General features: G+C 36.4%; 1 protein-coding gene across 4 annotated transcripts in view; it reads left to right on the top strand.

The window, feature by feature from the left end:
- The window catches only part of LOC123557249 (bridge-like lipid transfer protein family member 1), a 145,359-nt gene that overhangs the window by 154 nt on the left and 117,561 nt on the right, over positions 1–27,644 (top strand). For all 4 annotated transcript variants that reach the window (XM_045348616.2, XM_053543609.1, XM_053543610.1 and 1 more), the window contains exons 2-6: positions 22,404–22,942; positions 23,984–24,127; positions 24,693–24,912; positions 26,391–26,460; positions 26,891–27,105. In XM_045348616.2, the coding sequence (XP_045204551.2) occupies positions 22,735–22,942; positions 23,984–24,127; positions 24,693–24,912; positions 26,391–26,460; positions 26,891–27,105 (857 nt within the window). In that variant the 5' untranslated portion in view covers positions 22,404–22,734. The remainder of the gene's footprint in view (positions 1–22,403; positions 22,943–23,983; positions 24,128–24,692; positions 24,913–26,390; positions 26,461–26,890; positions 27,106–27,644) is intronic.

Here is a 27,644-nt window from a genome sequence, read left to right on the forward strand (position 1 = left end):
GTCGTATGGACCTCATATTCCTGTAAATTTTGTCTTGTCGCCTCCTACTAAACCTTCAGCCTGTTCAGGCCTAAAAAAATGTTTGTTTCCAGTAACATGCTGAAAAATATGGGGGTCGGTAGGTAGGATTTTTTTTTTTTTTTTTTAAATTTTTTTTTAGTAGGTGTCAGAACATTTCAGTGTTTAGTAACCTTATTATTGCCAATTAACTGCCTAATCGGGCCGCAACCTTAACTTTTTTCAGCAGTTGCCAGCAGGTTCACCAACTGCTAAAATCTAGTAGACCTGCTCAGACTTTAGTGGACCTCCAATTCTATCTCATAAATTGTGATGCTGTAGACGTCATAACTTCATATGACTCAAAGAAACAGGACTTATTTCTAAAATAATTAAAAATGGAAGACTGTAGCAATCTGTTATCCCGAAAAATAATTATTTTGAAAAATGTCCCAAAATATGGACACAATCATCATCCTTCCGACCAGTGTTGAAAGTGAAAAAAAAAAAAAAACATCAACAATTATCGGTAATCATTCTGATGATAAACTAAGTAACTGGCCTCGTTTTCATCATCAATTAACACCCCCTCAAAGAGCTAAAAGAAGTGTGTCGGTTATTGTGGCATCTGCAGTGGAGATCAAAGCGGTATCGAGATTGTCATTGCATTACGTCATGTTTTCGCGCCATGTGACACATCACTGTCTGATCGTACTTTCTCAATTCCTTTAATTGTTGAGAAGAAATCAATAAAAAAGTTTTTTCTTTTAATATTTTTTTTAAAAGCAAATGTGCAATATCCCGAATAAACTGACATGTAAATGTGTCAGACCGTGAACGATGATGACCTATTTGCCCTCAAGAAGTTTACATTATTGTTTGAGAAAAATATCTAACAAAGTGTTGTGTCAAAAAATATATGTACGAAGAATCATTTAAAACTTATTAAAAATTGCAACAACATCATACTGCTTCATTTTAAAACCACATTTCTATTTACGTTCATGAGGTCACGTAACCTATTCTGTTGTGCTAACAGAAATCTGTTTGCCAAAAAATCGTTTTATTCCATGTATTTAAATTGCTGCCGCTTTTTCATTATTTAAAATTTTTTAATTGTGTTTTTTGTACTTTCTGGTTCAAAGTCTGAATTTTATTACCATAGTATGTACCGTTTATTTACTTTAAAAAGGGAATAAATAATCAAGATCGCGCTGTTTGAAATTTTACAAAACATTATATGAAAATTTGATCGTTTTTAAAGAATTTTGCCTACATTCCTGTAGATATCTTATTAAAATTGTGATAGAATTCAAACTGTATTAGTTCTCAAGCGGTGTTGAAAATCTGAAGCGATTATATTAAAAAATGAATGCACTGTGCGCGTTTTTTGTGTCAAAAGTAACTGCGATGTAAATTAAGTATTACGATCGGGCGCACGTGCTTGTGGAATGGTAAATTACCAGCATGGCGTTTTGATGTTTTTATGATTCGCGGGTAAATTCCTGTCAATCCAGGTAATTTTGCCTGATGTAATTACTCAATTTGGTAAAGTTACCACGTAAAAACCACTCGCCTGATCGGTGGAGTATTCCATTCGTGCTATCCTGACTTTAACTCGCCAATGCTTATAACTGAAGAATGCCGTACTAATGCAAAACCAACTTCCGTTTTGTGAATTCGCCGATATGGGTACGATTCCCCCCCCCCCCCACCTCTATTTTTCACTTTTAAGGGTTTTATTTTATTTGCAGACCGTGACTGAAAATTGGTTGACTGTCGGTCTACCCAACTTTTGATGGTGGACCTGCCGATATTTTGGTTGCGTCGGTCCAACGGTCCACCGCTAAGGTCGAGGCCTGTGACTTAGCGTGACCCCTGAACAAGTGGTACAAACATAATAATAGGCTGCTCTTCTACGAATTGTTTACACAGGCCTTTTTTTATGCTGATTTTAGGGCCGAAATTCGGCCCCATTCCCCAATCTAAAAAGTATACTTTTTTCCCCACCTTGGCCAAAAATTCCCCATGCAAAAAAAAATAAAATTAGTTTTGATTTTCAGTCCTGATTTTAACACCTTTTCAGCAAATATATTCCTCCAAACAATGATTTCGCGACGTAAATTTCCCCTCCAAAAGGGACCTGGTACCCTTCCCCAAATTTACAAAAAAAGGGCTGTTACACATTGATCAATAAACACCTTTCATAATGAAGGATATTATTGTACTAAATACAAACCGTGAGATGGCCACGTGTCAGTTGGCGCGTGGCGTGATTGACATCTGTCAGTAGCTATTTAGTATATGACGCTCCGCCTACTGCCATACTTCCGCTTGTGGCGGCGAACAGTATTGAAATTCACCGAGATTTTGATTGACAAGGGGCAGAACTTTTGAACTCGATATGCATCAAAGAAAACTTCTCGATTTTCGCGGGTGAAAACCCGGAACCATGAGTCTACCGACAAACAGGCTTTTCGCCATGTTGTTTCTTGCCAACAGAACCAGGAACGTTCGTTACTATGCACGACGAGGTCGGGTACAACTAAATTATCCCTATAATCAATAAAGATATGATCAGAATCTCGAATTTCGGCCCATAAAAAAATTGCGGTCGGCGGTAAAAACTTACGGTCGGTCGGGTTACAGGAAACAGACATATTTTTTTTTTAGGCCTCAAATTATTTCAGTTTCCCTTTTGCCAGGTGCATTTTATTGATTCATATCCTCATCATTTATAACCCAGTTATTCACAGAATACGTAGAGATAGGCTTTATCCTGTAATAGTCCCCTCTACGGAATCACGGTGCACAATCACGTCTGATTTTTTTTCTCTTTATGGAAAAGGTCCGGTACCGGATAAGTTGGGAAAAATAGCGGGTTTTTTACTCAGATTGGGAATTTTTATAGTTAATTAATAACATCATTTAGAATGCTTCTTCCGTTAATTCCATGTAAATAGCTTCAAACAAACTGTTGAAATGGTTAAATCATGGTGAATATCAATGTAACTAAATCTTAATTTGTTCATTTGGGGAATATTTGGATGATAATTGGGAAAAAAGATTGCATTTTGCAATTGGGAAAAGGTCCTTTTAAGGGTACTTTATGAAGAAGGAAAAAAATTGCTGCATGTGACTTGTGACGTCTAGTTGGTCGTTTATCAAGGAACAGTCGCTTGAGTTTGGTTTTCAAACCATTTGAAAATATGCTTGCTGTGGAAGCATTGCGGTTTGTCCGGGTTACCAGCAAAACTAAAGCAGACACGGACATATGTTATATCACCGGAGGTACGCATTGATATAAGGGCTTGCACCAGTTATGTGTCATTTCACAAAAATATATCTTTAAAAACTTTACCTTAAAAAACGTTTTGTTTACGAATTTTGCTTGACGTGATATCCCAGTTGAAACGTCACAAGTCACGTGATTGTGCACCGTGGGAATGAAGTGTGTTAACTTGTAGATATTTAAGAATAACATTCAGAAGTTTTTTTTTTAGTACTCATAATTTTGGCTTATTGGGGTGACATATTTTAGGAAGTGGCTAGGGGTTTGGTATAGGGCAGGCTAGAGGTCTGGTAATCAAAATGAATACTGAGAACTGTATTTACAAAGAGCTAGGTTAAACATTTAGTAGATTAAATAAAAACAGATTTAAAAAGTTATATCTTGTTATCTTGTTGACTCCGTACATCAGTGTTTGGAAAGTTTATCAAAGTTTTAAGTCTAATTTTGCAGTATGGTAAATTTTTATGCCCCCACTTCGAAGAAGGAGGGGTATATTGTTTTGCAGATGTCGGTCGGTCTGTATGTAGACCAATCCGTTTCCGGATGATAACTCAAGAACGCTTTGGCCAAGGATCATGAAAGTTGATATGAAGGTTGGTCATCACCTGCAGATGACCCCTATTGATTTTGAGATCTGTATTTCAAAGGTCAAGGTTACAGTGACTCTGAACAGTTAAACGGTTTCAGGATGATAACTCAAGAACGCTTGGGCCTAGGATCATGAAAGTTGATAGGGACGTTGGTCATGATCAGCAGATGACCCCTATTGATTTTGAGGTCAGTAGGTTAAAGGTCAAGGTCTCTGTGACCAGGAACAGTAAAACGGTTTCCGGGCGATTACTCATGATTGCTTGGGCCTAGGATCATGAAAATTGATAGGGAGATTGATCATGACCGGCAGATGACCCCTATTGATTTTAAGGTCATTTGGTCAAAGTTCAAAGTCAGATTGGCCAGGAACAGTTAAACGGTTTCTGGACGATAATTTGAGAACACTTGGGCCAAGGGTCATGAAAGATGATAGAGGGTTTATCATGACCAGCAGATGACCCCTATTGATTTGAAGGTCAGTAGGTCAAAGGTCAAGGTTACAGTGACCCGGAACATTTAAACCGTTTCCAGACAATAACTTGAGAACGCTTGGGCCTAGGATCATGAAACTTGATAGGGAGGTTGGTCATGACCTGTAGATGACCCCTATAGATTTTGAGGTCTGTAGGCTAAAGGTCAAGGTCATATTGACCCGGAACAGTTAAACCCTTTCCGGAAGATAACTTGAGAACGCTTTGGCCTAGGATCACTAAACTTAATAGGGAGATTGATCATGACCAGCAGATGACCCCTGTTGATTTTGAGGTCAATAGGTCAAAGGTCAATGTCACATTGAACCAGAACAGTAGAACTTTTGTTTACAGTGAGCAAATAATTTCTGTTCCTTGTGAAATTACTGAATGCATCAAGGGGGGCATTTCGTTTACTATTTACTATTTTATAAGAGATTAATTTAAGAAGCAAAAAGACCCATTACATAAGACTTATATCTCTATTAGTTCAACAAATTTGATGCGATCCTAGGAAATATTGAGATAATTTTTTCATATGGGCAATATCCCCACTTGCGTCAAACACCCGAAAGACCAAAATAGTGGAAGCAATTTCCGATGAAATTTTCATCACTGCCGACGCTTTACATGCTATAGGTTTAAATGCAGATTATGTCACAAATTGGCCATAATTTCAAATAAGACTTACATGTAACGAAAGGGGATTCAATTCCTCATTGATTTATGTAAAAATTATCAAATAATATCCAAAGTTACGAATGTTCTGGTGATTTAAACCTGTATATGTACTGTACACATTAACGTTTACTTTGTTTACACGCCAATATGTGCCACAGGTGCCTGTCCAGTCTTGGTGCCCATATGGGTGCCGCCCCCTTTTTAAAAAAAAATTAAAAACACTGTTTAAAGCCTAAAACGAAAAAAAAAAATTTTTTTTTCCCGCTATAATATACTCTTAAATATGAGTATATATAGGGAAAAAAAAAATTAAAAAAAAATTCGTTTTAGGCTTAAAACAGTGTTTTTAATTATTTTTTTTTTTTTTTGAGGGGGCGGCACCCATATGGGCACCAAGACTGGACGGGCACCTGTGATATGTGCAAGCGATAAAACCAATAAATTCAAATGAATGTGTACTGTGATTTATCCTCAATTATTTTGGTACATGTATGTGCAAGCGATAAAACCAATAACTTTACATGAATGTGTACTGTGATTTATCCTCCGTTATTTTGGTCTTTCAAAGTTTGGAAGTTTCAATTGCCCTGTCACAAATATAAAACAATCTGAATGTCAAATTATTTTGACTAATATCCCTATTAGACATGTACATTTCACAAGTTTGTTTTACAGCTCACCTGTCACGTAGTGACAGGGTGAGCTTTTGTCCGTCGTCCGTCCGTTCACAATTTCTTGTGAACTTGATAGAGACCACATTTTGCAATCAATTTCAGTCAAACTTGCACACAATTTGTATTGGCATAATATCTAGTTTCTTTTCCAAAACTGGCCAGATCCCATCATGGGTTCCTGAGTTATGGCCCCTTAAAGGGCCAAAATTTGCTGTTTTTGGATTGTGAACATGGTAGAGACCACATTTTGCAATCAACTTTAATCAAACTTGCACACAACTTGTATTGGCATAATATCTGGTTTTTTTTCTCGAAAACTGGCCAGATTCCATCATGGGTTTTAGAGTTATGGCCTCTTAAAGGCCACATTTTGCCATCAACTTTAATCAAACTTGCACACAACTTGTATTAGCATAATATCTTGACTCCTTTCGAAAACTGGCCAGATCCCATCATGAGTTATGGCCCCTTAAAGGGCCAAAATGTGCTATTTTGGCTTTTGCAGCCATATAGAGACTTCATTTATGGTTTGACTTGATACAAACTTACAAAATATCTTAAACAACAATAACTCTTGGATTCCATGATAACTCTCTCAGATCCATTCATAGGTTCTGGAGTTACGGCCACTGATTGACCCCTGAAAGAGCCAAAATTTGTTAATTTTTACCTTGTGAACACGGTAGAAGTGACATTTTTTATTTGATTTTAACCAAACTTACACACAACTTAAGTCACAAAAAGATTTCGGTTCCTTTCGAAAACCGGCTAGATTCCATCATGAGTTCTAGAGTTACTGCCCCTCAAAGGGGCAAAATTTTCTATTTAGGCCATTTCAGCCATATAGTGGTTTCATTTATGCTTTGATTTGATACAAACTTACACAGAATGATGATCTTGATGATCTCTGGGCGTGGATTGAAACTAAGTCAAATCAGAGGAAAAGCATGTTAACACTCTTCAGGCCACATTTATGACCCTATCTTCATAAAACTTGGTCAGAATGATTATCTTCATGATTCCTAGGCCAAGTTCGAAACTGGGTCTTATGGGGTCAAAAACTAGGTCACCTGGTCACCTGGTCAAATCAATGGAAAAGCTTGTTAACAATCTTGTTCATTTGATGTGCATGAAACTTGGTCCAAATGTTTGTCTGCATGAAATATCAAATTAATTTTTATCTGGGTCATGTGGGGTCAAAAACTAGGTCACCAGGTCAAATCAAAGAATAAGCTTGTTTACACCCTAGGGGGCACATTTGTTCTATCTCGATAAACTTCGAAGAATAGTTATCATATCTTATATTCAATCTGGGTCAGGTCGGCGTCAAACTAGGTATAGTTGCATCAAAGAAAACTGCTATCATTAAGGCAATTTTGAAACTTTTTAAATTTTTTCATGCAATTTGACCAATTCAACTGGGTCAAGTAAATCTTGTATTTAGCACTTAGAGCCCTTTTGGTGACTTAGAAAATTGGTTAAAGTATTTACATGAATCACTATAAAACATGTCAGATATTGAATTGTAACTTCAGTGGTGACCTGGGCTTTGACTGTTTAATTAAAACGTCTTCCAAATTCTTTATTTCCAAATTATTGACTTTTGAAGGTAGTAATAATATTTTACAAGTTTGAGTCATAATGAATGCTGATTTATCATTTAAAGCATTATCAGATATTACAAAGCTTTATTTTCTTCTATTGCTAATAAATCAATGTACCTACCTCTATCATGGGTGAAGTATTTTCCCAGTAAAATTTGACATGCATTTTGCCAATATTAGCTTAATTAGGTTACTTTACTTGAAAAATCTGTTAACATCTTCTTGTGAAGATTCAACAGTATTATCTAATAAGGATATACGATTTCAAATTATTATTCTTAATCTAGTCCAATTCTACAATTCAACAAGGACAATCTATAACCCAGATGTTTGGCCATTATGCCACCTCTGACTAAGAAAATTCCTAGGGTTAAAGTTTTGCCGGCAGGTAATCAGCTATTACTAAAAGCATTTGGAAATCATGTGATCTTGTTTCTAGATCATTCCTAACTGTAGGGTCATTAGTTTAACAACAGGTTATATTTGACAGCAAAGTTAATCCTCCTTTTGGATTAGAAAATTCAATTTGAAGGTTTTACATGAGCTTCTATCCCCAAAACTAATGAGGTTTTGAATTGCAAGAACACTTGTTAACTTTTCTCTCGAGTGTTATAAAACTATTTTTGGTCAAACATCAATGTCCCAAATTATAATGCCATTTTGCAAACATTAGACTTAACCCATTTTTTTTTAAATTTGGCAAGATGAAAGTTTTACACTTCACTGTACAATATATCCTCGAATCATCCAGCTTTGCGTTTATTGGCAGTTTTTATCATTTTCATAATAACTTGTGCAGATGTTATGTTATCATGGGCAGTCCCTGTGGATGTACATTTCAAAGCTTGGGTCACGTGGGTTAATAATTTATTAATCTAGGTCAAAATAAGGAAACTTTATACCAGAAGGCCAACTTTTTATGCGAGTAACTTTGTCGAATTAATTTTAGTTAACTGAAAATTTTTGAAAGTTGCAAATCTGTGGCAAGAAAAGTCTTGTTTACATTTGATGAGGCCTTACGTTATAGGGGAAGTCCAAACAATGTAATTGTCAGATTATTTTGCTTTGCATGATAATCTCTGGTAAAGAACATTTTTAGACTGTTTATGGATTTTAAAGAGTGAGTACTCAAGTCCTCTTAGGCTCCCTGAGTTAATTTAAAACTGATAACTTCCAATTCATTGTATTTCAGTTATAGATTTCTATACCTGATACAAGGCAAAGTAATAAATAATTTTTACAAGTTAGATTCCTCAATAATTTATGGCTGAAACTAGTAATCAATTTAAACTTTAACATGTAGATACACAAGGCATTTACTATCATTGCAAACATGTCAATTTGGCTAAATCTAAATCTAAGTGAGATACTATGGTAATATCAACTCGTATACAGTGGATTGGTGTGGGGGGAGGGTTTAACAGGAATGCTCAGTGAAAATTTAACAATGATTTTTAGCTCACAGTTCAATAATAGGAGTATCTATCGATGAGGTTAGCTATTACGTTGTGTACACAAATCTGATTAACCCAATCTTTAAAACCATGAGAATTGCATTCATACTGTTACATCATCCCATCTTAAACAGGATACAACTCTATCATATGAATTATGGCTTTTGCTTTGTAATTATAGTTTGTCCCCAAATTCACAATTATCAACAAGAAACTAATTTAAACCCAAAGATGTTATGGCCTTGACCATATACCTACTGACCGCAAGAAGAAATACTAACCTCAGGCAGTCTTTGCAAGAAGTTTGATGCCCAGAGGCCCAGGTAATTTTCAGCTATTGAGCAGAAACCATTTGACCAAGTCACTGTGACCTTGATCTTTGACCTGTCCCAAAACTGTAAGGGTCATTAGTTTACAACAGGTTATCATTATATGCAACAGCAACAGTCATAATCTCTATAGTTATTGATAAAAAAGTTTTTCAATCTTGAGGTAACTTTGACCATGGACTTCTTGATCCCCAAAACAGTATACTGAGGTTGTTTGTTGACCACAGGTAAGCATCATTTTTAGTTTGACAGCTTTAGTCCAAGCCCTCTGCAGTAAATGTTAGAAAACCATTTTGGTCAAACAGTTGAAAGATGATGTCCAACATTTATAAATGCATTATTATGCAAAACAATAGACTGTGATTACCCATTCTTTTTTTTTAAATGTGGCAAAGATGAAAGTTTTTACACTTTCACATGAAGCAAAATGTGTATCACAATATCGATAAATTCATCCAGTTTTCGGTTTCATTTGGCAGATTTTATCATTTTTACAATGGTGAATTCCAGACTTTGTGCCAGATTGTTAATTGTTAACTTTCAGCCTCCGTGGCAAGTGTCCAAACTAGAGATGGATTATGTTACAAGTTTGATACAGCTAATGCAGGTCAGACAGTGATAGTTAATTATTTTATTAAATGTAGATAACATTATTAAATTAAGTAATACAATTATTGACCAGTGAGCCAGATCATAATTATTCTATGGCCCGCTAGTCAACAAAAGTTGTATTACAGAACATTCAAATTCATCAGTAATAGTCATAATACTGACAAAGAATGATTCACATACTGATTTGCAAATAAGCAGTGTTATGTTGGCAAAGCAGGGTATCAGTCTGTGTTTCTTAATATTGATGAGGCCTTATAGTTAGATAGGGGAAAGTCCAAAACCAATGTAGTTTTGAGATTGTTTTGCTTTGCTGATCATGCTCTGGACCAATGAGATTCTGATTATTTATAGACTGTTTACTTGGATTTTAAAGAGAGAGCATACCTCAAAAGTCATCCTTTTAGCTCACCTGAGCATAAGTGCTAAAGGGGAGCTATCTTGATCGCTGTGTATCTGGCAGTGTCCAGTGTTGTCATTATCAGCAATTTGACTATTAACACTCTAGAGGTCACAATCTTGGCCCAAAGTCAATGAAACTTAGAATGTTTCCCTAATAAATATCTCAGATAAGTTCATAACTGGGTCATAAGAAACTAAGTAACTAGGTCAAATATTTGATAACCTTGTTAACACTGTAGACTACTACTAGAGGCCACATATTCTACCTGATCATTGCAAAACTTTGTCAGAAATGTTTGTCTTTATGAAGTCTAGGTCGTTAAGTGAGATAAAAACTAGGTAACTAGGTCAATTCATAGTATACACAGTAGAGGCCAAATCTGGTGGGGGGGAGGGATTTCAGACAGGAATGGGCTGAGATGAAAATCTAACAATTATTTTTTTAGCTTGACTGTTCGAAGAATAGGGGAGCTATCCTACTCGCCCCGGGGTGAGTGTTAGCTTTAGCGTTAGTGTCACACAAATGTTAAAGTTTGTGTACCACCCCAAATATTTTCAAAGTCCATTGAGATATTGCTTTGATATTTTGCATACTTGTTTACCATCATGACCCCAGTCTTTAAACAGGAGCAGACAACTCTATCAAGCATTTTGACTGAATTATGGCCCCTTTTCGACTTATTGTAATGTTAAAGTTTGCATTCCCCCCAAATATGTTCAAATTATGGCCCCTTTTCGACTTAGAATACGCTTATTGTAATGTTAAAGTTTTACTCATAGCTTATATTATACTATCAAGCACTGAGAATAGTCGAGCGCGCTGTCCACTGACAGCTGTTGTTGAATTATCTCCCTTCCTTATACAAAATAAGGCTTGTCCAGAGCATTACTTGAAAAGTATTAATGGCATTTCATTGAAACTTCACAAAATGATAGAGGCCATTGACGGGAAGTACAGTGTCAAAGAATCATAGCTCTACCTTACCTAGTTTTTAAATCATCTCCCTTTATTCAATTTTCTTCTTTTTATTATCTCCATTTTTAGCTCCACTATTCTGAGAATAGGGGTGCTATTCTACTGGCCCTGGCGTCGGCGTGTCTTTTCTTGGTTAAAGTTTTTCGGCAACCTTTGTTTTTCTGTCATATCTTTGTTACTATTGCTTTTATCTTACTGCAACTTCACATAAACATTGTCCAGCTTACAAACAAAATATGTGCAGGGGCTGGGCCCATAATACCAAGGTCAAGGTCACCAAGGTTATTTTTAAGGTTAAAGTTTTTCGACAACCTTTGTTTTTCTGTCATATCTTTGTTACTGTTGATTATATCTTACTGTAAGCTCACATAAACATTGTCAAGCCAGGTGCGTAGCTAGGGCATTTTTCATAGTACGCAGACATAATGGGGGTGGTGGGGGGGCGGTGTATCCTCCCCTTGATTATTTATCAATGTGAGAACCGCAAATGGTGCATTTTAGCGTGTATTTGAAGCAAAAACATTGCACGAAAACCTTATTTCTTTGTTAATATAAAATGTTTTATTTTACTAGGTATGTGCGTAATATTGCACGTTCAGTCTGTGATTTAGTGATCCATGTTATATATGTGCAAGTATTAATTCAAAACAAATGGTTAGTGGTGGCACACTTTGAAAATATCATTATGATTGGATATATCATTCAAGAGATATGTCTGTATGACTGTATATATATGATAGCTGTTGTCAAACCTTGGCAGTACGCGTAGGATTTAACTAGATGTAATTATTTGATTTCTATTATATTTTATTTTCTACAACATTGGGACCATGGAATAATTGATAATTTCATACATTTAAATACCGTATTTTGGTGTGTATAGGTCGCGGTAATGTATAGTCCGCATCTAATTTTTGCTCTGGAAATGGTCGGAAAATTTAAGTTCTAGCGTATTAGTCGCAGTTAACTTTCGGATTTTTTCCCCAGCAATATTTAATATTTACCGGCAAAAAAGTTATGGCGGCGGCCATATTGATGCCGCGGACTGAATTATTATCAAAACCTGATTGGTGGAAATCGGACAGTGTTATTTTCGATCCCAACCGTTTCGTACCAACAGTAGTATCGGTAACAGACTACATCAAAGAAAAGCAGCTTTTTGACACTAATTGGCAGCAGACGGTTTGCGTTTACATTCTGTAATTATGCAAGTTTAAATGTGAATTGTTTGCACATCAATTATGACACCTTTCCACGTCATGTAATTAACCGCGTTCTTTTGATTCTGAGATTAACAAAATATCTCTTTTTGGATTTTTTTTCTTTTATTTAAAAATCAAAAGTAAAAAAATATCTTTTAAGTTTTTTAATGCGCTAAGAATTAGTATAAACAATGTTTGGAATGGATGACGGATCTGTCCGGATTTTATCCAACCCGGAGTACATGTCAATGGCGTCCAGTAAAACGAAAGTAGAAACAAACGTAATTGAAATTGCAAAAACATCTTTGAATTAAAGTAATTCGTAATTTTAATAGTCTGTATGGATTATTTACGATATATTTTATTGAAAGTAACCGCTATTGGTTGAAACGCCGCCGATATTGATATTTTTTATCCATTTTGTTCGTTCGTAACAGATGCACGTAATTTTGCGAGAGCTGCGGTCAGAAAATTGGCCCGAAAAAAACTCTGCTGGCAATGTTCTGTCGTATAGGTCGCAGGAACTTTTTCAGACAGCAAAATGGGTAGAAAAAGTGCGACCTATACACACCAAAATACGGTACAATTATAAAATATATCTATGATATCTGAAAATTACATAATAATTATTATGCGTGACAAATTACGTCTGCAATGTTATACAAATTGTCCTATTCAAAAGCTTTTAGCCTTGAAAATGTCTCTTTGCCGATTTCTCAACCAACAGTTTATCAATTTTTGACATGGTATTATAACTTTATTATAGAAATTTGACTCTTTAAACCATTAGCATAGATGGCGTATGAATGTAATATTTCACCTGGTCAGGATTATTACAAAATAAAAAGTAGGATGATGACTGTACCTAAATTTTATAAAACTACAAAGACAATTATTGGCGGATTTCAATGCATGTTAAATCAACCAATTATATAAACCAGTTTGCTATTACTTCAGTTTACTGTACTTTAAACAAAATATGAAGTAAGCAATGATTGCGTATGAAGCAATCTCCGCTGCATGATATAGACTTCTTGTTGCAACCAAATAAATTAGCCAGTTTGCCAGATTTTCACTATGCAGCTGTGTATCTGTGTAAAAGCAGCTACACACTAGCCAGCATACAAAGTATGTGCAAGGGATGGGCCCATTATACCCAAGGTCAAGGTCACCAAGTTGTTATACTTTGAATTATTTTCATGTTAAATTTTTTCGAAAGCTTCGTTTATATACATATCTTTGGTACTTTAAAAGATAATGACTTGAAATTAAAAATATTTCTTTATAATCATCACCTACATGTGGCGTTACAATCCCCATAACTCTAATTGTATTTTTGACAGAATTATGCCCCTTTTTTGGCAATCTACGCTTTCTGGATATAACTTTAGTACAATATAAGATAACGACTTGAAACTTAAAATGTATCTTTATCATCATCATCTGCTATAGTAATAAATAAAATAAATAAATAAAAAATAAATAAAAATATAATTTGAGTTTAGCAAAGTCTTTATACTTTATGTGCATATAAATTCTTGGACTATTTTTTCTGATGTAATTTACACGGGTGGTAAATGCGCAATCCAATTCCCGCTGGGAATACGCTTAAAATGGGTTGCGCAATGTCCGGTGCTGGTGTTGCGCTTAAAAAAAGACTAAATTGAGGGATGTGAAGTTATGATTTTGCTTAGTATGAGACAAGAATAAAATTTCTTGAAAAAAGCAAAATGCTATTCGACACAAATATGATAATACATCATATATGTAGAATATCTGGTTTGTAATTCATGATTCGGCTCTAATATCACAAAAACTCAGGCGACACGAAGCTTGTAAAAAGTATGAAATCAACAAAAATAGAAGTTTCTGACCTCATATGCCTAATCTGAGGACATCTGATGCTTTTTATGATAACTCAAATGTTATAAAGTAACGAATATCAAAATTATTTGCTTCAAATCCTGCTTATGGGGACATAATTGACAAAAAATCATCGGGAATGGGGTTGCGCACCGGGAATGGAGTTGCTCGTATACATCATAAAGTATATAATGTATACGCGCAACTCCATTCCTGGGGCGCATCCCCATTCCCGATTATTTTTTGCCAATCTTTTTCCCAAAAGCAACATTTCATTCAAGTGTATGTAATATTCATGACTGTTTTACGCATGTTTGATCATTAGAAACGTAACATTCCAGAAATATGGCACAAGAGTTAGAAAATTTGCATTTTTCATGATTCCATGCTTTTTTTGACAGTTCTAGCCAGCAGAGTTTTTGTGATAACAGAGCTGATTCTTAAATTAATAAGTTGGTATTTCACATATATGATCTTTATTCATTTTTGTGTCGAATTGCATTTTGCTTTTTTTCGAAAACACGCGTAAATGTGTCATTATTTACAAAAACAAAAACCCACCTACCTTGATTTTGTATATATTGATGTGCAACACCAGCACCGGAAGTCGCGCAACCCATTTTTAGCGTATTCCCAGTGAGAATTGGATTGCGCGTTTACCACCCATGATTTAATTCCATCAAAATAAAGAATGTCAGTACCACTTCCATACTTGACCTTTAACCCCTCTGGGTAGTACGGTCTTTTTAGCTCGACTATTCGAAGAATAGTCTAGCTATTCTACTCACCCTGGCGTCGGTGTCGGCGTCAGCGTCGGCGTCACACCTTGGTTAAGTTTTTGCATGCAAGTACATACAGCCATCAATTAAAGGCATATAGCTTTGAAACTTATTTTTTCTTTTTCTAGGTCAATTACAAACCTCTCTGGGTCAAGTCCCATAACTCTGACATGTATTTTGAGCAAATTATGCCCCCTTTTGGACTTAGAAAATTTTGGTTAAAGTTTTACACGCAGGTTACTATCTCCAAAACTAATGCAGATATTGATTGGAAACTTCACATGTGTCTTCGGGGTTATAAAACTAGTTAATAGCAGGAAGTGCCATAACTCTGACCTTCATTTTGGCCAAATTATGCCCCCTTTTGGACTTAATAAATTCTGGTTAAAGTTTTGCGTGCAAGTACATACAGCTATATCTAAAAGGCATATAGATTTGAAACTTATTTTTTCTTTTTCTAGATCAATTACCAACCTCACTTGGTCTAGTCCCATAACTCTGACATGTTTTTTGAGCAAATTATGCCCCCTTCTAGACTTACAAAATTTTGGTTAAAGTTTTACATGTAAGTTATTATCTCCAAAACTAATGCAGATATTGATTTGAAACTTCACATGTGTCTTCGGGGTTATAAAACTAGTTGATAGCAGGAAGTGCCATAACTCTGACCTTCATTTTGGCCAAATTATGCCCCCTTTTGGACTTAGAAAATTCTGGTTAAAGTTTTGTGTTCAAGTACATACAGCTATTACTAAAAGGCATATAGATTTGAAACTTATTTTTTCTTTTTCTAAATCAATTACTTACCTCACTGGATCAAGTCCCATAACTCTGGCATGTATTTTGGGCAAATTATGTCCCCTTTTGGACTTTGAAAATTCTGGTTAAAGTTTTACATGCAAGTTTCTATCTCCAAAACTAATGCAGATATTGAATTAAAACTTCACATGTGCCTTTAGGGTTATAAAACTAGTTGATAGCAGCAAGTCCCATAACTGATATTCATTTGGTCAAATTATTCCCCCTTTTGAACTTAAAACTCTTTTGATATTTAACCTTTTTGGGTAATATTTTCCTGCTTCTGGGACAATATTTCGAATAGTCGAGCTTGGCTGTCTTACGGACAGCTCTTGTTGTATATTGGTGTATCTTCCTTTTAAAGTAGAGGTCTCTTATTGAGACATAAATTCATTTTACTGTCAAATCGCCAAATAGTGGAGCGCCCTGTCTTATGGACAGCTCTTGTTTTTGGTTTCTAATACATTCCCCATATTGGGACAAGTACATGCATCAGGGAGCATCATTCATTTTACCGATTCTTTGTAATAACCTAACTTAAGAATGCTTTTACCTTTGATCTTCAAACTTTACATGCAAATTGCATGACATCTATTGATTTTGAGGTCAGTAGGTCAAAGGTCATTGTCATTGTGACTGTTTGTACAAACATCATCTTCAGAATGCTTTGACCTATAAACTTCAAACTTGACAGGTATATTTGCTCATGGGCATTGCATGATGCCTATCACATTTTAGTTGAAAGGTCAGGGACACAGTGACTGTTATGACAAAAAAAAAAAAAACAACAAAAAACGTTTCCACTTGTCATCTTGAGAACCCTTTGACCTAAGATCTTAAAAATTTGCAGTCACATTGCCTGTGGGTAGTGAATACCCTTTTTGACTGTAAGGCCAGTTGGTCAAAGATCAAGGTCACAGTGACTGTGTTTCCTCTCAATGTCTTGAAAATGCTTTTAAATACTTAACCTTAGTAAGCACAATTGTCATGGGTGGTGAATGACCCATACTGATTCTGAGGTCATTGGGTTAAAGGTTAAGATTACAGTCTGTCTGTTTGCAGTTTAGTTTCCACTCAGTAACTTCAGAATGCTTTGACTATACCATGATTCTTAAATTTGAAGCACATTGCCTTGTGCACAGTTTGCTCCACACAGTGATGTTCGTATTATTGTTTTTACGTCCATTAAATCAATGTATTTAAGATTTCAAATTTATGTAGTGCTGCTGAAACGTCTCATTCTTTTTACCAGTATTTTAACAGGGCCTCCTCTGCCATTCGCCAATGTAGCCAAAGGCTACAAATTCAAAGAACTGGCTACAGATTTTTGAAAGTGGCAACAAGAGTTTTATTAAAATGTGGCCAAATTTCAGCAATTCAGGTTCAATTTGGCTCTTTCTCTCACAAAATGGCTACAACTTTATAAGGCCTAGGGGAGGCCCTGAATTTATTGTGACAGTTAATCTTTAGGCTAGCATGTTTTTGTATTATGTTAATCTTTAACCTAAAAAAGGTACTAGTAGTGTAAACATAATACTTGTGTCTGAGTCACTGTCAGTGATGACTTTACTTCTACTTTTGGGTCAGCAATAAAAAAGGGTTGTAAAACTTGTAAAAAGTAAGAAAAATGCTCATAAAATTTGATGTGAATGGATGGTGTAAATTTATTTATATTGAGAGAGTGGTATGATATACAACAATGGTTGAATTTACAACCTATTGCGATAAAGCATACTCAGAAATCCTGATCATTTATTAATGAGAAAATTTCGTGGAATATCGTAGACAGATATACCACAAAGTGCACCCAGTTGTTGTAAAAGAAGAAATGAAAGGAAATAGTTATAAGTTTGCTGTCATTGGCAGTGTAATGGAAGTGCCCTGTAGGAAACCAATAAAATGGTACAAGATAAACGATTCTTTCTGCACAAGGAAGATATAAGTGTATTGAGACATTAACCCTTAGCTTGCTGGCGGCAAGTGATTCTGCCTTTGCGACCAGTGCAGACCAAGATCAGCCTGCACATCCGTGCAGTCTGATCATGGTCTGCACTGTTCGCTATTCAGTCAGTAGATTTTTAGTAAACACCCCTCCAAATGATAAATGGTACTGCCCAAATTGGAAGCTGGACCAGTTCATTATAGAAATTTAGCATGGTAAGGGTTGATTAGTTTTATGTTCACTCATTATTCCAAGAGGTTTCTTGGCTGCAACAGTTTGTGATGATGTTGCAGATAGTTTGTGATTTAGAGTTAAAATATGAAAAAGGGAAAACATGCAAAATGTAGAAGGGATATCTAGCATTTCTGGTAAGGGAAGAGTGAAACTTAAGGAGAGACATTTAGTTTGATAGTTTTTGAAGACTTTGTCCAGCTTTAAGCTATTTTGAGGGAATTATGTGGGGCACATTCAGTGTATATAAGATTTTTAGGGAGTAATTTTTTGTGATCGCCCTGTGTCCGTCGTCGTCGTCAGTCGTCAACAATTTGACTGTTAACACTCTAGAGGTCACAATTTTGGCCCAATCTTAATGAAACTTGGTCAGAATGTTACTCTCAAAAAAATCTTGGACGAGTTCGATATTGGGTCATCTGTTATTGTAATGTTATTTTTGATAATCTTTAGGTCAAGTTCAAATCTTGGTCATCTGGAGTCAAAAACTAGGTCACCAGGACAAATCACAGGAAAAGCTAGTTAACACTTTAGAGGCCACATTTATGACCATATCTTAATGACACTTGGTCAGAATGTTGATCTTGATAATCTTTAGGTCAAGTTCAAATCTGGGTCAGGTTGGATCAAAAAATAGGTCACAAGGTCAAATCAAAGGAATAGCTAGTTAACACTCTAGAAGCTACATTTATGACTGTATCTTCATAAAACTTATTCAGAATGTTAACCTTCATGATCTTTAGGTTAAGTTCGAATCTGGGTCATGTGGAATGTGACCTACTGACCTACTTTCTTGTTTTTAGCTCACCTGAGCACAAAGTGCTCAAGGTGAGCTTTTGTGATTTCCCAGTGTCCGTCGTCGGCGTCGGCGTCATCAACAATTTGACTGTTAACACTCTAGAGGTCACAATTTTGGCCCAATCTTAATGAAACTTGGTCAGATTGTTACCCTCAATAAAATATTGAACGAGTTTGATATCATGTCATCTGGGGTCAGAAACTAGGTCACCAGGTCAAATCAAAGGAAAAGCTTGTTAACACTCTAGAGGTCACATATTTGGCCCAATCTTAATGAAACTTGGCCAGAATGTTACCCTCAATAAAATCTTGGATGAGTTCGATATTGGGTCATCTGGGGTCAAAAACTAGGTCACCGGGTCAAATCAAAGAAAAAGCTTGTTAACACTCTGGAGGTCACAGTTTGGGCCACATCTTAATTAAACTTGGTCAGAATGTTACCCTCAATAAAGTCTTGGATAAGTTCGATATTGGGTCATCTGGGGTCAAAAACTAGGTCACTGGGTCAAATCAAAGGAAAAGCTTGTTAACACTCTGGAGGTCACAATTTGGGCCAAATCTTAATTAAACTTGGTCAGAATGTTACCCTCAATAAAGTCTTGGACAAGTTCGATATTGGGTCATCTGGGGTCAAAAACTAGGTCATCGGGTCAAATCAAAGAAAAAGCTTGTTAACACTCTAGAGGTCACAATTTGGGCCCAATCTTAAGTAAACTTGGTCAGAATGTTACCCTCAATAAAATCTTGGACGAGTTCAATATTGGGTCATCTGGGGTCAAAAACTAGGTCACTGGGTCAAATCAAAGAAAAAGCTTGTTAACACTCTAGAGGTCACAATTTGGGCCAAATCTTAATTAAACTTGGTCAGAATGTTACCCTCAAGAAAGTCTTGGACGAGTTCGATATTAGGTCATCTGGGGTCAAAAGCTAGGTCACCGGGTCAAATCAAAGAAAAAGCTTGTTAACATTCTAGAGGTCACAATTTGGGCCCAATCTTAATTAAACTTGGTTAGAATGTTACCCTCAATAAAGTCTTGGACGAGTTTGATATTGGGTCATCCGGCTTCAAAAACTAGGTCAACAGGTCAAATCAAAGGAAAAGCTTGTTAACACTGTAGAGGCAACATTTATGACTGTATCTTCATGAAACTTGGTCAGAATGTTAATCTTGATGATCTCAAGATCCAGTTTGTATATAAATCATGTAGGATCAAAAGCTAGGTCACCAGGTCAAATCAGAGGAAAAGCTAGTTCGTCATGAAACTTAGTCAGAATGTTAGTCTTGATGATCTTAACGTCAAGTTCGAATCTGGGTCAGGCGGGGTCAAAAACTAGGTCAAATCAAAGGAAAAGCTTGTTTACACTGTAGAGGCCACATTTATGACTATATCTTCATGCAACTTAGTCAGAATGTTAATCTTGATGATCTTTAGGTCAAGTTCGAATCTGGGTCATGTGTGGTCAAAAACTAGGTCACCGGGTCAAATCAAAGGAAAAGCTATTTAACACTGTAGAGGCCACATTTATGACCATTTCATAATGAAACTTGGTCAGAATGTTAATCTTGATGATCTTTAGGTCAGTAGGTCAGGTGAGCGATACAGGACCTTCATGGCCCTCTTGTTTAAGATACAGCCTTGAAATTTGGATGACATGTACAGTTTTGCACACCAATCTTAAAACTAACATTCAGTGACCATGAAGGTGACCTGCTGACCTACTTTCTTGTTTTTTAAAATACAGCCTTGAAATTTGGATGACATGTACAGTTTAGCAAACCCATCTTAAAACTGACTTTCAGTGACCATGAATGTGACCTACTGACCTACTTCCTTTTTTATGCCCCCACTTTGTGCGGGGGGGGGGGGGGGGGGGGGCATATAGATTTGCCCTTGTCCATCCTTCCGTCCGTCCGTCCGTCCGTCCTTCCGAAAATGTTGTGTCACACCTAGCTCCAAAAGTATTTGACGTAGAGTCACAAAACTTTACAGGAATGTTGGTCAGCATGTGTAGTTGTGCACCTGGGGTTTCACGTCCGGATTCATTCAGTCGTGTATGAGTTATGGGACCTGACTTTGTAAAAATTGGTCATGTTAGTGTTGTGTCACGCCTAGCTCCAAAAATATTTGACATAGAGTCACAAAACTTTACAAGAATGTTGGTCAGCATGTGTAGTTATGCACCTGGGGTTTCGCGTCCGGATTCATTCAGTTGTGTAGGAGTTATGGCCCCTGGCTTAGTAAAATATTGGTCATTTTAATGTTGTGTCGCACATAGCTCCAAAAGTATTTGACCTAGAGTCACCAAAGTTTACAGGAATGTTGGTCAGCATGTGCAGTTGTACACCTGGGGTTTCGCGTCCGGATTCATTCAGTCATGTAGGAGGTATGGCCCCTGACTTAGTTAAAAATTGGTCATTTTAATGTTGTGTCGAGCGTAGCACCAAAATTATTTGAGCTAGAGTCACTAAAGTTTACAGGAATGTTGGTCAGCATGTGCAGTTGTGCACCTGGGGTTTCGCGTCCAGATTCATCCAGTCTTGTATGAGTTATTGGCACTGACTTTGTAAAAATTGGTCAAGTTAGTGTTGTGTCGCCCCTAGCTCCAAAAGTATTTGACATAGAGTCACAAAACTTTACAGGAATGTTGGTCAGCATGTGTAGTTGTGCACCTGGGGTTTCGCGTCAGGATTCATTCAGGATGACATGTACAGTTTAGCACATCAATCTTAAAACTGACTTTCATTGACCGTGAATGTGACCTACTGACCTACTTTCTTGTTTTGTAAGATACAAACTTGAAATACAGTTTTGCCTGCTGATCTTAAAACTGACTTTCAGTGGCCATAAATATGACCTACTGACCTACTTTCTTAATATTTTAGCAGTTTGACATTTGAAAACCTGTAGCTCATATTACTCAGGTGAGCGATTCAGGGTCATCATGACCCTCTAGTTGATCCCTAGTTCTGAGCAGTTTGTGAAGAGAGCCTTAAGTATTTTTCCCATTAGAATCTGCTCTGAGGCTTATAACACAGTAGATAGCACACTCAGGGGTTTCACTAAGGGCCGGAGGACAAGAATTTCCTCATATAGTAGTGGTGCTGTAGCCCAGGTAACTTTTCCTGTGGCATACAAAATTCTAGATAGACCGGGAGGAGCCACAGACCCCAGTTACTTTGCAACTTTCACTTTCAAATAACATTGTTGACTTGACTTGACTTGACTTGACTTTCATCTTTGACTTCAATACTTAATCCCTTACCATGCTAAATTTCTATATTGGACTGGTCCATCATTCAATTTGGTCAATACTTTTTATTATTCGAAGGGGTGTTCACTGAAAATTTACTGACTGAATAGCGAACAGTGCAGACTATGATTCTCCTGCACGGATGTGCAGGCTGATCTTGGTCTGCACTGGTCGGATCCGTGCAGGATGATCCTGGTCTGCACTGTTTGCAAAGGCATAATCACTTCCCGCCAGCAGGCTAAGGGTTAATGAAACACCTGCAGATAGGGGATGTTAGTTTAGTTAGATATTATGCCAACTATCTTGCATTATGACAGATAGTATTTAGTCTCAAAACATAATACAAATTATAATGTTTCTTTGGAAAAGACATGCTTTTGTTCTTTTATTTAAAAAAAAAAAAAAAGATTTTAATAATGTAATACAGTATTACATTAATGTTTGTCATTCATATTACAGATACAAGTCTGTGAAGTGAAGACACTGATATTTTGCCTGAAAAATGTTCCTGGAATGGCCTGACTGTAAGGAAAGAATCTCAATTTAGCACTGACCTTTTATGAATTTTTAAGATGTTCTTAACAACAAATCCTATTATACAAAAAGCTGTGGTTATTGTCAGAACTGTAATGAACAGTTTGTAGTATTAGTAAGTCTGAAAAGTAATGCGCGTTAAGAAGGCCGATTGTGGACTTTCAAGTGAGAGTAATTGTGCAACATGTCATCATTGAAGTTAGCTTGTTGAAATTAGCTGACCAGTTTAACATTAATTTAAATAAACACAACCAAGATGGCTGACAGAGTTACCAACGAGACGGAAAGCTTTATAAAAAGTATCGAGACAGCCATACCAAAGTCTACTCTCTACTGGTTCTTCATTTCACTAGCCGCAGCTATAATATGGACAATTTACCTCGCTTATTACAACTCGAGGGTGATGGGATTGATTGCCACACTGATTCTTAACAAATTCAGCAAATATGGCCGCATAAACATTGGTAAGTTTTGTTTCATTTTAGACAGGTTTACTCTACAAGTTCAATAAATCACTGATCGCTCAAAATTTCAATTGAATGAAGAAAATTGTTTTGCTATCCAGGGTTTCAAGTGATCTAAACATAGAAATGTAAGGAAAATGGCTGGTATTGGCTGTCCAGGGTTTCAAGCAATATTAAACATAGAAATGTAAGGAAATATTTAGCTGGATATTGGCTGTACAGGGTTTCAAGCAATATTAAACATAGAAATGTAAGGAAAATGGCTGGATATTGGCTATCCAGGGTTTCAAGCAATATTAAACATAGAAATGTTAGGAAAATGGCTGGATATTTGCTGTCCGGGGTTTCAAGCAATATTAAACATAGAAATGTAAGGAAAATGGCTGGATATTGGCTATCCAGGGTTTCAAGCAATATTAAACATAGAAATGTTAGGAAAATGGCTGGGTATTGGCTATCCAGGGTTTCAAGCAATATTAAACATGGCTGGATATTGGCTATCCAGGGTTTCAAGCAATATGAAACATAGAAATGTAAGGAAAACAGCTGGGTATTGGCTATCCAGGGTTTCAAGTGATCTAAACATAGAAATGTAAGGAAAATGGCTGGATATTGGCTGTCCAGGGTCTCAAGCAATATTAAACATAGATATGTAAGGAAAACGGCTGGATATTGGCTATCCAGGGTCTCAAGCAATATTAAACATAGATATGTAAGGAAAACTGCTGGGTATTAGCTTTCCAGGGTATCAAGCATTCTAAACAAATAAATTTAAGGAAAACTGCCAAATATTGGCTATACAGGCGATCTAAACATAGAAATGGTCTAGACTACATAAATTGCTTGAGTAAGCCAAGGAGCTTGAGACAGCTTGCCAGTGTCTGAAATGATGTTAAGATTGGCACCAGCAGTTTTCCTTCACCATTAGAAACTGGCAAGTCATCATATAACCTGCATCATGTCTGTGTAATGTAAAACCAAACAAATTAAAATGTTTACGCACTTTACTTTCAGTTTTACAAGAATCCTGTTTTATTTCAGGGTCAATATCATTGTCAGTACTAACAGGTAAACTGATGTTTAGGGGTATACATTATATCACAGAAGATTTCTCTGTTAGAATCGAGTATGGCTGGATTATCTTTAAATGGTGGAGACCCTACGTTTATAAGGAACTTGGAGAAGGTAGTATAATTATGTTCTAATTGCAAGAACTTATGTTCTTACATGGATACATGTACAATCTAAGGGATGCAATGTTATCATTTTTTGTGGAGTATTGTATTAAGCTGCATTTATAGGGGTTTGACATGTAATTTCGGGCATTTCATTACTGTTTTTGGATCATTAAATGCAAATAATGTATGTCAGTAGTGTAATTAGATTTCTTTGGAAAAATTAGCATAACTGAAAATACATGTTACTGGTTGAACATGATGTTGAGGAAAACATGGTCAGGTGGTTAAGGTCATCAGAAGTGAATCGGTTCCCCCTTGCTTGTTCAGGCTTGTACCTTACATAGTACGCAGGTTGGTTTATGTGATGAAGGTATCCAACTTCCTGACTTTTAAACGGCTGCTTGTTCATCCCATTTCTTCCCATATGTGCCCTAGAGAAGACAATTTGGGGGTTTTCCCCCGCAATTTCAAGCCTGAAAGTCACCATAATTATTACCATTTGTGTCACTGTGATTTAAATTGGAACAAAACATTGAACGAAACCTAAAACTGATGGATACATCATATTTCAGACATGTCACACTCGGAGACGAGATTATTTTCCTTTATTGAAACATTTGAAGTTCACGTTTACAATCGATCAGCCACATACTCACGTCTAGAAAAATTATTTGGTCTTTCAACGGAACTAAACAGTGAGGAAGATGAGGAGGAAGAAGAAGAAGAAGACAATAAAAATATAGAAACTACTGATGATAAACCGGGATCACCTGACAATGGAAAGAAAAGCAGGTAAAAATACAGGTTTATGTACAGAATTAAAGATGACAGTGTTGCATACTGTTTTGTCATACAGTTGAACTTGCCTCGGTGGCCATCTGTATTAAGTAGCCTTAAGAAGCCAGCCAATTAGTCCAGCCAGGCTGTTTGTACAGTTTACTTGACATTCTGCTGAACAGACTGTACACAAAGGACGGGTACATGTGCTATACCATAGTGGATGGGTCACAGAGTGGGACAACCAGTCACCTGACTTCCTAAATTAACCTTTTGTTTTAATTTCAACATCTTAAACAGCCAACTGCATTAAGCAACCAGATTATGTCACTCCCTTGACTGGCCACTCAAAACAGGTTTGACTGTACAAACTATAAAAACTTTTGCTCTATTTTATGAAGCTTGCAGCTTTTTTGAGTCACGATATAGTCTGCTTTCATACAAAAAAAACAAAAACAAAAAAACATCAATGACTGTAGTAAGAAAACCTGGTCCTAATAAAGTTCATAATGCCACAATCAGGCTTGAGTTTGAATGATTAAAACTGACCAAGGGAAGACATAATATGGCTACTAAAAGGCAGATGAAAATAAGAAAATGTCGGTTCAGGATGTTAGTTGGCTGGCTGCTTAATGCAGATGACCACTAAGGCAGTTTAACTGTAATAGCATGAGTATTCTTTAAATTGTCTGTAGTACATAAAAGTGTAAGTAATAAAAAGAGGATATACATGAGGAATTTTTACTCTGACATTCCCTAGCCTGCCCGCTCAGCTCAATAGGGAGAGCGCACATTACGGATTGTGGGGGTCATGAATTGGATCCTCAGGTGAGGCGTATGTTCTCTGTGACAATTTCATAAAAGACATTTTGTCTGAAATAATTCATCCTCCTCTGATTCATGTGGGGAAGTTGGCAGTTATTGGAGGGGAACAGGTTTGAACTGGTACAGAATCCAGGAACACTGGTTAGGTTAACTCCCTGCCATTACATAACTGAAATATTGTTGAAGAACGGTGTTAAACCCATATTAAACAAACAAATTTTAGAGTTCATATGCATGTACAAATACTTTGAAAGTAAAGATGATTTTCAATTTTCTCAGTTTATTTTCAACAGGATTTTGAAGAGAATTCAATACAAGAATTGTTCTCTTTTATTTTACCAAAATATTTAAAACTCTTTAATAAAACAGTTGAAATTTGTTTGCTCGTTATTTCACAGGACAGGCAAAATTTGCTGGAGTTATTGTAGTTTAACCCGCCGAAAAATATACATTAAATAGGGATTTTTGGACCTGACAATGAGCTGGAGTGAAGGGTGGCATATGAATTATCAGTTTGAGTGAACAAAGTCAAAAGAAGTTTGCATTATGTTTGGTAATTCTGTGTAGATACCCAGATACTGGTTGCCACTCTGGCATTGTGGGGGCCAGGGTTGATGGGCACACATGGAAAAAATATTACTTACCGACATATATTTTTCATGTTTCAGGGTTGATATCAGTAAAAAAAACTTGCACTGGAGAGATTTGATTCCAGTTTGTAAATTTGACATCACTACAGTAAGTTATTTTGTTTATAAATTAAATTAAAGTCTATATTGTGTATATATATATGTGTGTATATTGTAAACTTGTGAGCTTAAGTTTCTGATTTTAAGTTCTAACACAATCCTTTGCTGAGTGAATTTCAGCAAATAATATATAAGGCAGAATTTAAAGCACAGCTGGTTAGCTGAGTAGGTAGGGGACAAGACTGTTTTTAATGTCCTGAGCATATACTCCATTGACAATGTGACCAGAAGACCACAACTGTGTCGGAAGTGACTCGCCCTTAACCTCTCATTCATGTGGTGAAGTTGTGAGAGGAAATCTCCAGAAGTCAGTACTAGTGTAACATGTTACGTTAATTGTGTATTCATGAAAATGGCGGTAAACACGAAACAGACAAGCAAACAAAACAGAAAAGAACAAATGTTTACATGTATTTCAGTGCCGATTTGTGTTTGGCAACAACCTAGTCCCAAACACTTTGATAGTGCACCTGGATGACAGTCATGTGACCTATACCACAACTCCGCCTTCTACGCCCTTTGACCTTTTCATGCATGATCTCAAAGTTAAATCAGACAGTCTCAGGATAATGTTTGTACCCAGTGACAAATATCAGATGAATTCACAGTTTTTCTCTGGCAAAGTCGAGGACGAGTAAGTGACAGTTGATTAACAGTTTTTGCTTTAGTATGTTTAATGACACAACAAAGTATTGTGTCTGCCATTGAAATATGCCTGTTATGTTTTATATTTACTTTTTAGCTCACCTGTCACATAGTGACAAGGTGAGCTTTTGTGATCACGCAGCGTCCGTCGTCCGTGCGTAAACTTTTCCTTATGACATCTCTAGAGGTCACATTTTTTGTGGGATCTTTATGAAAGTTGGTCAGAATGTTCATCTTGATGATATCTAGGTCAAGTTCGAAACTGGGTCACGTGCCTTCAAAAACTAGGTCAGTAGGTCTAAAAATAGAAAAACCTTGTGACCTCTCTAGAGGCCATATATTTCAAAAGATCTTCATGAAAATTGGTCAGAATGTTCACCTTGATGATATCTAGGTCAAGTTCGAAACTGGGTCACGTGGGGTAAAAAACTAGGTCAGTAGGTCTAAAAATAGAAAAACCTTGTGACCTCTCTAGAGGCCATATTTTTCATGAGATCTTCATGAATATTGGTCAGAATGTTCACCTTG

This window comes from Mercenaria mercenaria, chromosome 5, assembly GCF_021730395.1.
Source record: "Mercenaria mercenaria strain notata chromosome 5, MADL_Memer_1, whole genome shotgun sequence".
Taxonomy (NCBI): domain Eukaryota; kingdom Metazoa; phylum Mollusca; class Bivalvia; order Venerida; family Veneridae; genus Mercenaria; species Mercenaria mercenaria.